Source organism: Cottoperca gobio, chromosome 17, assembly GCF_900634415.1.
Source record: "Cottoperca gobio chromosome 17, fCotGob3.1, whole genome shotgun sequence".
Classification (NCBI taxonomy): Eukaryota; Metazoa; Chordata; class Actinopteri; order Perciformes; family Bovichtidae; genus Cottoperca; species Cottoperca gobio.
In genome coordinates this window covers 905,386-918,086 of record NC_041371.1, presented here as the reverse complement: position 1 = coordinate 918,086, position 12,701 = coordinate 905,386, and the positions used below count along the sequence as shown (strand labels likewise).

Below are 12,701 nucleotides of genomic sequence, written 5' to 3'. Positions count from 1 at the left end.
AGGGGGCAGTATTATGTTTAACTTTAGCTGAAAAACGTTATCCGCCAGTAAACACACAGAAGAAGAGAACAGGAACAATAAGACAGAAGAAGAAGAGAACATGATGAGAGTCACAGTGAACAGGAGAGAGATGGAGACGCAGACCAGCTGACTATAGTTAATCCAGATTAATCATCTCTGTGCTGCTGACAGGCTGATGTTTCATTTATCTCAAGATGTATTTATGTTTCTCTGTCGTCACTTTGGGCTGCAAGTCGTCATCTTATCTTGAAAAACCCAAAAGGTCGGATTTATTTGTTTAGATTATGTGATAATTAAATGGAGATTTTGAGATAATGGGATTTTAAAAAAACTACACAATCTTCACATCTGTACAGTTTTAGTTGCTGAAGCTCGAATGTGAGAAACTGTTGAAACTTAATCTGTTTCACAGGTTAATGAATAAATGCATTACTTTTCCTAAGTGTAGTGTGTTAATGTTAATAATTGAGTTTTATATGTAGTATGATCATATGTATTATTAATTATTAACTGATACTTAAAGGCACTGAATTCAATCTAAACATCTGGAGTCTTAAACTAAAGTCTTGAATCTAGTTTGCCTTCAGCTGTATGAACCCTGATCATCACGCTCGTGGTTTTAATTCTGACATGAATCTATTTTCCAGCTTCCAGACGTGGTGTTGATCAAAGACGAAGACTCGGACAGTAACCACAGCTTTGAGGAAGGTGAGTGTCATTACTCTCCTCACCTCCAGGAGGCGAGGAAACACAGGAGTCTCATTTGGCGAGGGGGGGGGGGGGTATAAGACGCGAGAGGGAAGCGAGGAGACGCGTTAGCATAATAAAAAGCACCCACTGAGTTCTACAGACAAGATGTTTTAAAGTGTCATTAGTGTTTGTCATCACATCACATGTATTTATACAGCCCAACATCACAAATTATACATTTTGTCTCAGTGTTTACAGACTGTACAGGATACGACACCCTCTGTCCTTAGACCCTCTGTCCTTACACCCTCTGTCCTTAGACCCTCTGTCCTTACACTCTCTGTCCTTAGACCCTCTGTCCTCAGACCCTCTGTCCTCAGACCCTCTGTCCTTAGACCCTCTAGACCCTCTGTCCTTAGACCCTCTGTCCTTACACTCTCTGTCCTTAGACCCTCTGTCCTCAGACCCTCTGTCCTTAGACCCTCTGTCCTCAGACCCTCTGTCCTTAGACCCTCTGTCCTTAGACCCTCTGTCCTTAGACCCTCTGTCCTTAGACCCTCTGTCCTCAGACCCTCTGTCCTCAGACCCTCTGTCCTTAGACCCTCTGTCCTTAGACCCTCTGTCCTCAGACCCTCTGTCTTTAGACCCTCTGTCTTTAGACCCTCGCATCGCACAAGGAAAAACTTCCTAAAAGAAACCCCATAATTAAAGGGGAAACATGTTAGAAACCTCAGGGAGAGACTGAGGAGGGATCCCTCTCCCAGGACGGACAGACGTGCAGTAGATGTCGTGTGTACAGGATAAACAACATAGTACAAATACAACATTTGACAGAAATGATGTGTTGAAAAAGAGAAAGTTTGGATGAATCCAGGAAAATGTCAAAAAGGCTTCCTGGTGTCCAGCAGTAACTTTCACCAGTGCCGTCTCTGTGTTATGATGAACTCTAAATCCAGATTGAAAAACCTCAAATAAACTATTATTATGTAAAAAGTCACACGACTGTTTTGCGACTGCTTTCTCGAGGATCTTAGCGAGAAAGGGAAGGTTAGATATCGGCCTATAGTTGGCTAAAACCTCTGGATCAAGACCAGGCTTTTTAAGAAGTGGTTTTATTACAGCTACTTTAAAGGATTGTGGTACGTAGCCAGATAATAGAGACAGGTTGATCATATTTAATAACGAGGTGTTAATTAAGGGTAAAACTTCTTTAAACAGTTTAGTTGGAATCGGGTCTAAAAGACAGGTTGATGCTTAGACGATGAGATTGTTGAAGTTAGTTGGTTCAGGTTGATTGGAGTAAAACAGTCTAGATATATTTCAGGAGTTACAGATGTTTTTAAGGTTCTGGAGGTTGAAGTTAAGTCGTTACTGATTGAGGTCAGGAGGAGATTAATTTAGTCTCTAATAATTATAATGTTATGGTTAAAGAAGCTCATGAAGTCGTCACTACTGAGAGATATAGGAACAGAAGGCTCTGTAGAGCTGTGGCTCTCTGTCAGCCTCAGTGCTGAACAGAAACCTGGGGTTGTTCTTATGTTCTTCTGTTAATGAAGAGTAATAAGCTGCTCTGCATTACGGAGAGCCTTCTTATACGTTTTAACGATTATCTCACCAGACTAAACGAGATTCTTCCAATTTAGTGGAACGCCATTTACTTTCAAGATTTCTGGACTTTTGTTTTAGTTTGAGGATTTGTAAATTAAGCCGGAGCTTTCTTTTTCTGTTTTATGATCTTCTTCTTAAGAGGAGCGACAGAGTCGAGTGTTATTCACAGTGAGGCTGCAGCGCTATCAACAAGATGATTCATTTGGGAGGACTAAAGTTAGCATTGGAGTCCTCCATTATATTGATATTGAGTCCTGGTATTGAATTAAGTGATGATGGAATCACTTCCTTATATTCAGTCACAGCACTTTCAGATAAACATCGAGCGTAGGATATTCTGCCTGCTGGCTTGTAGTCCAGTAACAGGACTTCAGAAGTTATTAAAAATGGTCTGATAAAAGAGGATTATGTGGACACGCTGATAAACTTTCAGTTTCAACACCATATCCCAGAACAAGGTCCAGAGTGTGGTTTAAACAGTGAGTTGTTCATGTACATTCTGACTGAACCCAGTGAATCTAATATTGAGATAAATGCATTATTAAGGCTGTCACTATCAACATCCACATGAATATTAAAGTCACCTACAATAATTACTTTATCTGGTTTAAGGACTAAACTTGATAAAAGTTCTGAGAAGTTCAGATAGAACTTCAGAGTACGGACCAGGAGGGCGGTACACAGTAACTAATAAAACTGGCTTTATTGTTTCCATGTTGGGTTTGAGAGCGTAAGAACAAGGCTTTCAAAAGAGTTATAGTTTAGTTTAGGCTTAGGATTGATCAAGAGGTTTGAGTCAAATATGGCCCCAACTCCACCTCCTCGGCCAGTACCTCGAGGAACGTGAGTATTAATATGACCAGGTGGAGCGGATTCATTTAGACGACATATTCTTCATGTCTCAGGTTTCAGTGAGACAAAATAAATCAATCTTATTATCTGATATTAAATCATTTACCAATCCAGCTTTCGTTGATAAAGATCTGATGTTTAAGAGCCCACATTTAATTTTTCGATTTAGTTGCACTTTTGCAGCGGTGGTGTTTATTTTAATTAGGTTTTCATGTATAACTCCTCTTCTGTTAACCATAGACTTGATTAGTTTCAGTGGTCGTGGGGCAGACACAGTCACTATGGGGATTTGAGTGGGTGACTGCCCGGAAAGAAGCACAGAGAAGTGTGTAAGACTGCAACTCTTTGTCCTGGTCTCAACTCTGGGTTGTCATGGATTAGGTCCACTAATAGACTGTGTAATACTATTGGATATGAGATCTGCTCCAGCCAAAGTAGGATGGATGCCGTCACTCCTAATCAGACCAGGTCTTCCCCAGAAAGGTCCGCCAATTGTCTACGAAGCTCACATCATTATCTGGACACCACAGTGAGAGCCAGCGACGGAATGATGACATGCGGCTAAACATGTCATCATTCAAAAGATTTGGCAGAGGACCTAGAGAAAACTACGGAGTCCGACATTGTTTTGGCAAATGTACACACCGACTCCACATTAACTTTAGTACACTCCGATTGACGCAATCGCGTGTCATTACCGCCGACGTGAATAACAATCTTACTGTATTTACGTTTAGCCTTAGCCAGCAGTTTCAAATGTGCTTCTATGTCGCCCGCTCTGGCCCCCGGAATGCACGTGACTGTCGTCGCTGGTGTCTCAAAATGAACGTATCTCAAAATTGAGCTACCGATAACCAGAGTTGGCTTCTCAGCTGGTGTGTCACTGAGTGGGGAGAATCTGTTAGAAACAGCAAGCGGTTGGTGGTGAACCGTGGGCTTCTGATAACACTTCTTTCGGACAGTCACCCAGTCTCCCGGCTGCTCGGACCCCGCCAGGGGACAGCTAAGAGGAGATACCACTGGTCGGCCCGCACCGGCTATAGGGGGCTTGCTAACAGCTACACGTTGCTAACCGCTGACTAACCATGGTGCGGAGCCGCTCATCTATCCCTCTAAAACTCGCCTCCAACCCTGCGTATAAACTACATTTAATACACGTACCATTATCACTAAAGGAGGCCGAGCAATAGCTAAACATGAAGCACACCGAGCAGGAGAGAGCAGAAGAGGGAGATGCCATCGCTAGCTGCCGAGCTGCAGCAGCTAACGTTAGCAGAGCCGAACGGAGCGTAAAGAATTGAGGATTTAGCGAGAGTCGCTAAGAGAAGGAGGATAAGGAGAGAGTTGGAAGTGCTTAGGAAGTACAAGTATAGGTTTAGATCACACATCACAGCTTCAGGTTTTTATTGTATTATTGTATTGTAATAAATGTTAAATTGAAAAGTTTTAGTTATCAAGGCTCCAAAACTGCAAACAAGCCGCATGTTTAGTGAACATCTGGATTCATGAGGATTTAATTGCTATTATTTGAACATAATTAAATTCCTGATATTAGAGGGAAACATAATGTTTGCATCATTATCTCATGTTTTAATTTAAATGGATCTTAACGAACATGCAGCACCACAATACTCTGACATGTACTGACTGTTCAGAACTAATCCTCTGTGATGGTGTTAAAGACGTCTCATCCTCTAACTGTTTCTTCCAGATGATGAAACTCCTGCTGAGGAGGCGGCTGCAGCCAGAGAGGCGGTGCCGCCCGCGCCCATCAGCCGGAGTATAAAGAGACAATGGCCGGGGAGCGACGAGGCAGACGGGAAGTCTTCGTCAGAGCCGCTCGCACTGCAAACTGCAGCGACGGCGAAGCGGAGCGTCACCGTCTACAGTCTGGACTCTCCGGGCAGCGAGCCCGGCTGCTCCGGTCAGCTCGGCGGCGACGAGGTGGAGGCCGGCGAGTCGCTTTGTTCCTACTCCTCACAGATGGACCCGGACGTCCAGCTGGTCCACGACGAGTGCTCGCTGGTCCCAAAAAGACGCACGTATTTTGGCAGCGGCGCTCTGACGGAGTCGCCTACGAACAGAGAACTAGATCTCAGCCTCACGTTCACCAAACAGTCCAACAGTCAGACGTCTTTTACGCAGTTTCACCAAAATGAAAACCTGGACAGCGACGCGTTCGGGCTGAAGATGACCAGCGTCACCGGCTCGTTCCCCGCAGACTGCCAGCTGTCTGAAGGCAGCAACTCTGCGTTTGAGTACGACGACGCCGACATGATGAACTTCGCCCACTACAGGGACCGGTCGGGTCAGCTCTGCAGCGGGCAGCCGGGCGGCCCAGTCAAGCGCTTCGTGTGCGCCATGTGCTCCAAGACGTTCGCCACGTCGCAGAACCTGGAGGTTCACATGCGGATCCACACGGGCGAGAGGCCCTTCAGCTGCAGCCAGTGCGGCAAGAAGTTCACCCAGTCGGCTCACCTGAAGTCGCACATGAGCGTTCACACCGGAGAGCGGCCGTACGCCTGCACGCTCTGCCCCCGCAGCTTCATCGTCAAATACAGCCTCAAGTTACACATGAACAAATGTCACGACTGCGTCGGCGAGTGACTGACTGTGTTCTCTAAATATCCCGTTTTAAAACAGGTTTTTAAAGTATTTAAAGTTAAAGGACTTTCACTTTGAGCAACGCAACATTTACGACACCTCTCCGGGTGGCGAGTATCTGCTGCACAACTGCCCGAAGAAAATGTGAAACTATTGCACGAGAGTGTTTGAGCAGTCGCGTCGGACCCCGGTCAAAGCTGCGCTGTGATTGGCCAGTCTGCGTTCGAGGGGCGGGGCTTAGTGACGGGTCAATTAGTCCATTAATGATTGACAGATAATTGGGCCCCGTTGTGAAGTTCTGAGCCGTTACAAATGTTTAAAATAACAATTTCTCCGACAGCTGATGAATGTTTGTTATTTCTTCTTGTTCCAGGGAAACAAAGACTTCTTGATTCAAAACTAAAACATAACTGAAATGTTTAAAAGTTATTCCCTACATATCTTTGAATGAGCACAAATTAAAATCATACACATGTAGGAAACAACCTTTAATATAGACGTCTTCTTGGACAAATAAAATCTCTTTTCGCTGCACAAACTGCTTCTGATAAAGATTCTGGGATGCAGCTCCGTGTCTCCTCGTGCAGGCGTGTCCGTGCTGCTGCATGGAGCTCAGACTTCTCTAAGAACTGATCAGACGAAACCTTTGAGGGCGTCACTTTGGGTTTTACGTGTTTTAATACTTTAAAAGACCAAATCATTCATTAGAAGATAATCAGCCTGATTTATGGAATGAAACAAAACATTTTCATTTATTTTCTCTGCTGTTAAAGTCAGAAAACATTTTATTTAAAAGTTAATTATTGTATTAAAAGCAGAAACACTTTGGTAATAAAACAAATCCTAAAATTGTTTTGTATCAGTTATTTTAGTGTTTTAGTTAGTGTGTGTTTGGGGGGGCTTAAATAATTATAGTAATACATAGAAACAGTGTTATAATAGCAAAATCATTAAAATATTTACATAAATAATGTATATTATATTAGAGTATAGGTTTGATGACCACTGATATACAAAAATAAATAAAAGCTAAACTTTGTAATAGCTGCAACCATATTGTCCAGTTTGCTTTGGCACAAATTAAATGTGGATATATATATTCATAAGAAACTATACGTATAATATCACATATGATGTGCGTTTTCTCTTACGTTGCCTCATGATGGCAGGAGACATACTTCATCTTCCCTCATCCTCAAGTAGAATTCAGCGAGTGAGAGCGGTGAGAAGTGAATCTGTTATACTGATAAAGATTCGTGAGCTCTTTATTCCTGCAGGAATGGAACAACAAAGAACAGAGAATACATTTACACTATCTAGTCACCAAGTGAGTGGCTGTACAGACAATCTGCTGTGCAACTAGCTGATGCATGAATGTCAAGGTGACATGATCAGAGTGCACTCTGGTCCCAATCGCTGTAAGTAGGACAAACATAAGCTTATGAAGAGTAAGACAAGATAAAACATTACCATTACAGTAGGCAGTGGTATAAATGCATCACATATAAGTGTGTCATTATATTTGGGACATAAACTAAGATGTCCTGGTTGCAGTGTGTGAAGTTTGTGGTTTTGTATTTGTCTGCTGCTCGCACAACAGAAGCGACACGAACACTGACATTAAAGAGCAAAAGATTCATGATAGGCTAATAAATCTTATAGAAAATCATTATTTCTTAACGCAAGTCAATTATTGACTATTGAAATCACCTAAATCAACGTGTTCGCGCTCAGATCTGTGGTGGACGTGCGTGTAAAATATTTGACACTACAGAATATAAAATGAGACTCTGCACATGCGCACTCGGGATCGTCTCGTCGTTGCATCACTGCATCACTTCCGGGTTTGTCTCGGGACTGTTTACATCTGGTGTGAAGCTACATCCAGATACACGAGCCTTTTACTCACCTGCCTGCACGCACCCGCTCACCTGGATTGTTCCGCTTCAAAAACGCGCGTGTAGTGATTTTATAATAAATAAATAAACAATAAAAACATGTCTCCGGCCGCTGCCTTCCACGCGCAGCTCGCCTCCATCATGGAGGTGCTGGCCAACACGGCGGTGGCGGAGATCTGCGAGCTCGTGGACGGCGGGTACTCGGTGCTGCAGCTGGAGATCTCGCGGAGCCGCAAAGAGAACGAGGTTCTGCGGAGGAAACTGCGCCTCACGGAGCTCCGAGCCGCCCGGGCGAGCGCGCTGCGCGCCGCGGTCACCGCTGCCGCCGACGGCACCGCGCTGCTGCTCGGCCGCAGTCGAGCTCAGCTGCCCGCTCATCATCACGCGGGCACCGGGCCGAGCAGGAGCGCGACACCCGGAGGTAAACATCAACAGTGGAAGAACTAATACTAAATAATAAAAGTAGTCTTTGTTCAGTGTTTCTGGAGTAATGTGCTCATTCTAACGGCTTTACACATGCAACAAGTCACGGTTTCACATTGTGAGAAATAGATAAGCAAAGGATCATTTTGGGGGTGAAGTGTTCCATTCTTTGACATTATGAGCTTTCCCATAAACAGAAACAGGTGTTGTGTGGGATCACTTTAAAGCGTCACTATGACTTACCTCCTCCAGGTGAGGCGGCGCGGCCCAGAGTGTCCAACCTGGAGACTCCGCGGAGTGGAGACCCCGATCCGTCCGCAGACTCCGCACAAGACCTCACGCAGGGGACGGTGAGAGGAGGGGTGTTAGCAGGAGGTCACAGCTCACAGATGCTTTCACGTCTTTATTCTCTCTCTGCTCTGCTTGCAGCCGGCTGCAGGCGAGTCGACCAGCCTGACGATCAAAGTGGAGGAAGACGATGAGTCCTGGTGCCAGTCTGAGCAGCACAGTAAGTGCAGTTGTAGTAAATGTACACTTCATTACCGGGATGGATTCAGCCAGACGTCCTAGAGCTGCAATAAGATTCGTGTCGCCTGCTGTAAATACTGTGAATACATTTTCTGTGTAGATAAAAATGCTTTTAGGTTCCTTGTATCCTGCGCTGGATGTTCTGAGATAATTTGATTCGAAACATTACAGGTGAGCAGACGCTCTTATGCTCTACAGGAACAGTCTCCTGGAGCAGCTCAGGGTTAAGTGCCTTGCTCAGGGGTACACTGGTGGGAGCCTGAGCCTGGTATTGAACTCCCGACCTTCTAGTGTTTTGTTTGGAAGGCGTACCACTAGACCACTAGGCCATCACCACCCGAAACATACACGGATATAAAGATTTGCATTTTAATTAATTTTTTTAAATACTGTAATAATTTGAGGAAGTTTGAGGTTAAATTAAAGTATTTTCTTTTGTTTACTATTTCAACTGCGAACCACATCACATCAATCTGAACGTTTCTTTACTGCTTCTCTTTCTCTCCACAAGATTTGTGTGGCGTTGACGGACAGACAACTGAGACAGAAGCTGCCCCCCCGCTGACCAAACAGGAAGTAGCTGACGAAGGCGGCGGTTCGTCTCAGTCGTGGGTCAGCGGGGAAGTCGGCTCCACCTCCATGTCTGTCCAAAATACCCCGACCGCAGGTCAGAGGTCGGAGAGCAGCAGCTATGACCGCCTGATGTACGAGCCAGAACTCCAACTTGGCTCAGTCACTACCCAGAATCCTTTGAGTACGGATCCCAGCTGCTCGTACGTGTTGAACACCAGCGTGAGTGTTTCAGCCGCGTCCGATTCGGCCAGCAGCAGCTTCCCTTTCAGCATCAGTGAGGCGAGTGTGGCTGCAGAGGAGCAGCAGCAGCAGCCTGCAGGTTTCCACAACAACCAGCAGAGGGCGCCGCTGCCTGCGGACGAGCCGCAGCTTCCTGTGAGCAAAGGCTTGACAGAGAGACTCGACTCCATCTTCAGAAGGAGGTGGAGGCCTCAGGGCGGCAGCGGTCACAGCAGGGAGGACGGCGAGGGGAAGACGTACGTGTGTCACTTCTGCGGTAAAAGTCTGGCCTGCCTGAAGAACCTGAAGACCCACATGAGGGTCCACACAGGTGAGAAGCCGTTCGTCTGCCCGCTCTGTGGAAAACGCTTCTCCGACTCCAGCAACCTGAAGCGGCACCAGAGCGTCCACACCGGAGAGAAACGCTACGGCTGCGTGCACTGCGGGAAACGTTTCGCCCAGTCAGGGTCCCTGAAGGTCCACATGACCGTGCACACGGACTGCAAACAGTTCAGGTGTTCGTACTGCGGCAAAACCTTCATCTCCGGGAGCCACCTGCGCCGCCACGTCACCGTGCACGCTGGGGAGAAACGATTCGCTCCCACGTTTCAGTGACAGGTGGAAACAAGAACAAACCGCCCGGCTGAGAACAATCTGAGCGTTTCCTCTCGAAACTTACTAAATGACAAAGTAAGAAAAGTCACGTCTTCGACATCCTGGGGAGTTTAGTTGTAATCGACCAAAAAGACAAATGTGCATTACAGCCGCAGAAGTCTCTCGTTCAGTGCATGCTGGGGGCTTTGCACCGTTCAAATATCAATATGAACCAAAGTGTTATAGAGGGACCTGTCAAAGTGTTAAGAGCTTCTTTCTTTTAGTTTATAACGAGGATGGACGACCGTGGGACCTTCCAAAGAAACATGTACATAATGTTATCCCCTTTCAGTTGTGCCATGGATACACCTGTTGGTCAAGAAAGTTGCAGTTTGTTGTAAAAACAGTCGAAATAAGCGTCATGGAGACAGGAAGGGGCGGGACTTCACCTCTTGTGTTCACATGGTGCATATTCCTAAATAAAGTGGTATTTAAATCACATTTTAAATGTATAAAAGGTGGAACGTCAACATGTTGAGTATTTCTTCTACAGCTGCATGAAATCATTCTTTTTATTGTTGATTCTTTTACTTAATATAAAATGTCCAAATATTAAAGAATATCCATCACAAGTTCTGAGACACGAGGCGACGTCTTCTTGTTTTAGTCTAAACCCACAGATGTTACATTTAGTAAATCCTCACAGCTGAGAAAGTAGAACGAACCTTTTCTTGATTAAAAGAGCTTCATTATTGTTTCAGATTAATTGTCTTCCATCAGCTTTAACGCAGCACACAGTGTTAGCGGGGCTTCACATCGTCGGGCCTGTGGCAGCATCTTTCAATCTTCATTAATCTGTTTTAGAGAAAACAAGCAGAGACTTAAAGGACGTCATGTTTTGTCGAGGAAATATCCTGTGCAGCGTCTCAAATCAAATGTATTTATACAGCCCAATATCACAAATTACACATTTGTCTCAGTGTTTACAGACTGTACAGGATACGACACCCTCTGTCCTTAGACCCTCTGTCCATAGACCCTCTGTCCATAGACCCTCTGTCCTCAGACCCTCTGTCCTTACACCCTCTGTCCTTAGACCCTCTGTCCATAGACCCTCTGTCCTCAGACCCTCTGTCCTTACACCCTCTGTCCTCAGACCCTCTGTCCATAGACCCTCTGTCCTCAGACCCTCTGTCCTTAGACCCTCTGTCTTTACACCCTCTGTCTTTAGACCCTCTGTCCTCAGACCCTCTGTCCTTAGACTCTCTGTCCTTAGACCCTCTGACTTTAGACCCTCTGTCCTTAGACCCTCTGTCCTTAGACCCTCTGTCTTTACACCCTCTGTCCTTAGACCCTCTGTCTTTAGACCCTCTGTCTTTAGACTCTCTGGCTTTACACCGTCTGTCCTCAGACCCTCTGTCCTTAAACCCTCTGTCCTTAGATTCTCTATCCTTAGACCCTCTGTCCTCAGACCCTCTGTCCTCAGACCCTCTGTCTTTAGACCCTCTGTCTTTACACCCTCTGTCCTCAGACCCTCTGTCCTTAGACTCTCTGTCCTTAGACCCTCTGTCTTTAGACCCTCTGTCCTTAGACCCTTAGACCCTCTGTCCTTAGACCCGCTGTCTTTAGACCCTCTGTCTTTACACCGTCTGTCCTTAGACTCTGTTCTTAGACTCTCTGTCCTTAGACCCTCTGTCCTTAGACCCTCTGTCCTTAGACCCTGTCTTTAGACCCTCTGTCTTTAGACCCTCTGTCCTTAGACCCTCTGTCTTTACACCCTCTGTCTTTAGACCCTCTGTCTTTAGACCCTCTGTCCTCAGACTCTCTGTCCTCAGACTCTCTGTCCTTAGACTCTCTGTCCTTAGACTCTCTGTCCTTAGACCCTCTGTCCTCAGACTCTCTGTCCTTACACCCTCTGTCCTTACACCCTCTGTCCTCAGACCCTCTGTCCTTAGACTCTCTGTCCTTAGACTCTCTGTCCTTAGACCCTCTGTCCTCAGACCCTCTGTCCTCAGACCCTCGCATTGCACAAGGAAAAACTTCCTAAAAGAACCCCATAATTAAAGAGGGAACATGTTAGAAACCTCAGAGAGACTGAGGAGGGATCCCTCTCCCAGGACGAACAGACGTGCAATAGATGTCGTGTGTACAGGATAAACAACATAGTACAAATACAACATGTGACAGAAATGATGTGTTGAAAAAGAGAAAGTTTGGATGAATCCAGGAAAATGTCCGGTGTCCAGCAGGACCAGGGCAGCAGGCGCAGCCACGATTCCTGATAACCTCTGTCACCTCTGTCTCAGTCACTTCCTGTTTGCAGTGCAGTTTTCCATGATTTCAGGCTTTCCCCTGCTGCATTAAATCCCTGAGTTACGACCTGTGAGTAACATGCGGTCCTAACAGCCTGTCCAACTCTGAAAGTTTACCTATAAAAAGAGTAACTGTCAGACATCAGGTTGAGATTTAAATGTAAGGTTCCTCTTGCACACAGATGCTCATCGCTGAACACAGGTCAGATCTTACATGTTTAAATGTTTAGTAGGATTATTCACTCACCTCAGCAGGTGTTCTCACTGATGGCAGAGGGCGGAGTCCTAAATAACAAACCTGCAGGTTTCTCCAGCTCCAGACGTTTGTCTTCATCTGTTTAAATGTTTCAGAGAAACACGACCGCCGTCTCTGGGAACC

General features: G+C 45.6%; 2 protein-coding genes across 2 annotated transcripts in view; both read left to right on the top strand.

The window, feature by feature from the left end:
• The window catches only part of LOC115022278 (myeloid zinc finger 1-like), a 7,461-nt gene extending 834 nt beyond the window's left edge, over positions 1 to 6,627 (top strand). Inside the window, exons 3-4 of the mRNA XM_029453249.1 lie at positions 669 to 729; positions 4,883 to 6,627. Coding sequence (XP_029309109.1) covers positions 669 to 729; positions 4,883 to 5,778 — 957 coding nt within the window. The 3' untranslated portion in view covers positions 5,779 to 6,627. The remainder of the gene's footprint in view (positions 1 to 668; positions 730 to 4,882) is intronic.
• Positions 6,628 to 6,968: 341 nt separating this feature from the next.
• On the top strand, positions 6,969 to 10,642 carry LOC115022118 (zinc finger and BTB domain-containing protein 17-like). The gene is made up of 4 exons (XM_029452996.1): positions 6,969 to 8,094; positions 8,349 to 8,446; positions 8,526 to 8,604; positions 9,136 to 10,642. Exons 1-4 carry the CDS (start codon positions 7,773 to 7,775, stop codon positions 10,029 to 10,031), a joined length of 1,395 nt encoding a protein of 464 aa, XP_029308856.1. The 5' UTR covers positions 6,969 to 7,772; the 3' UTR covers positions 10,032 to 10,642.
• The last annotated feature ends 2,059 nt before the right edge of the window (positions 10,643 to 12,701 follow it).

Bases quoted from the DNA above. Each gene is read 5' to 3' on its own strand.
- LOC115022118 (XM_029452996.1), top strand. From the start codon at position 7,773: ATGTCTCCGGCCGCTGCCTTCCACGCGCAGCTCGCCTCCATCATGGAG. The intron at 8,447-8,525 runs GTGAGAGGAGGG...CTCTGCTTGCAG, and splicing joins AAGACCTCACGCAGGGGACG to CCGGCTGCAGGCGAGTCGAC. The intron at 8,605-9,135 runs GTAAGTGCAGTT...TCTCTCCACAAG, and splicing joins GTGCCAGTCTGAGCAGCACA to ATTTGTGTGGCGTTGACGGA.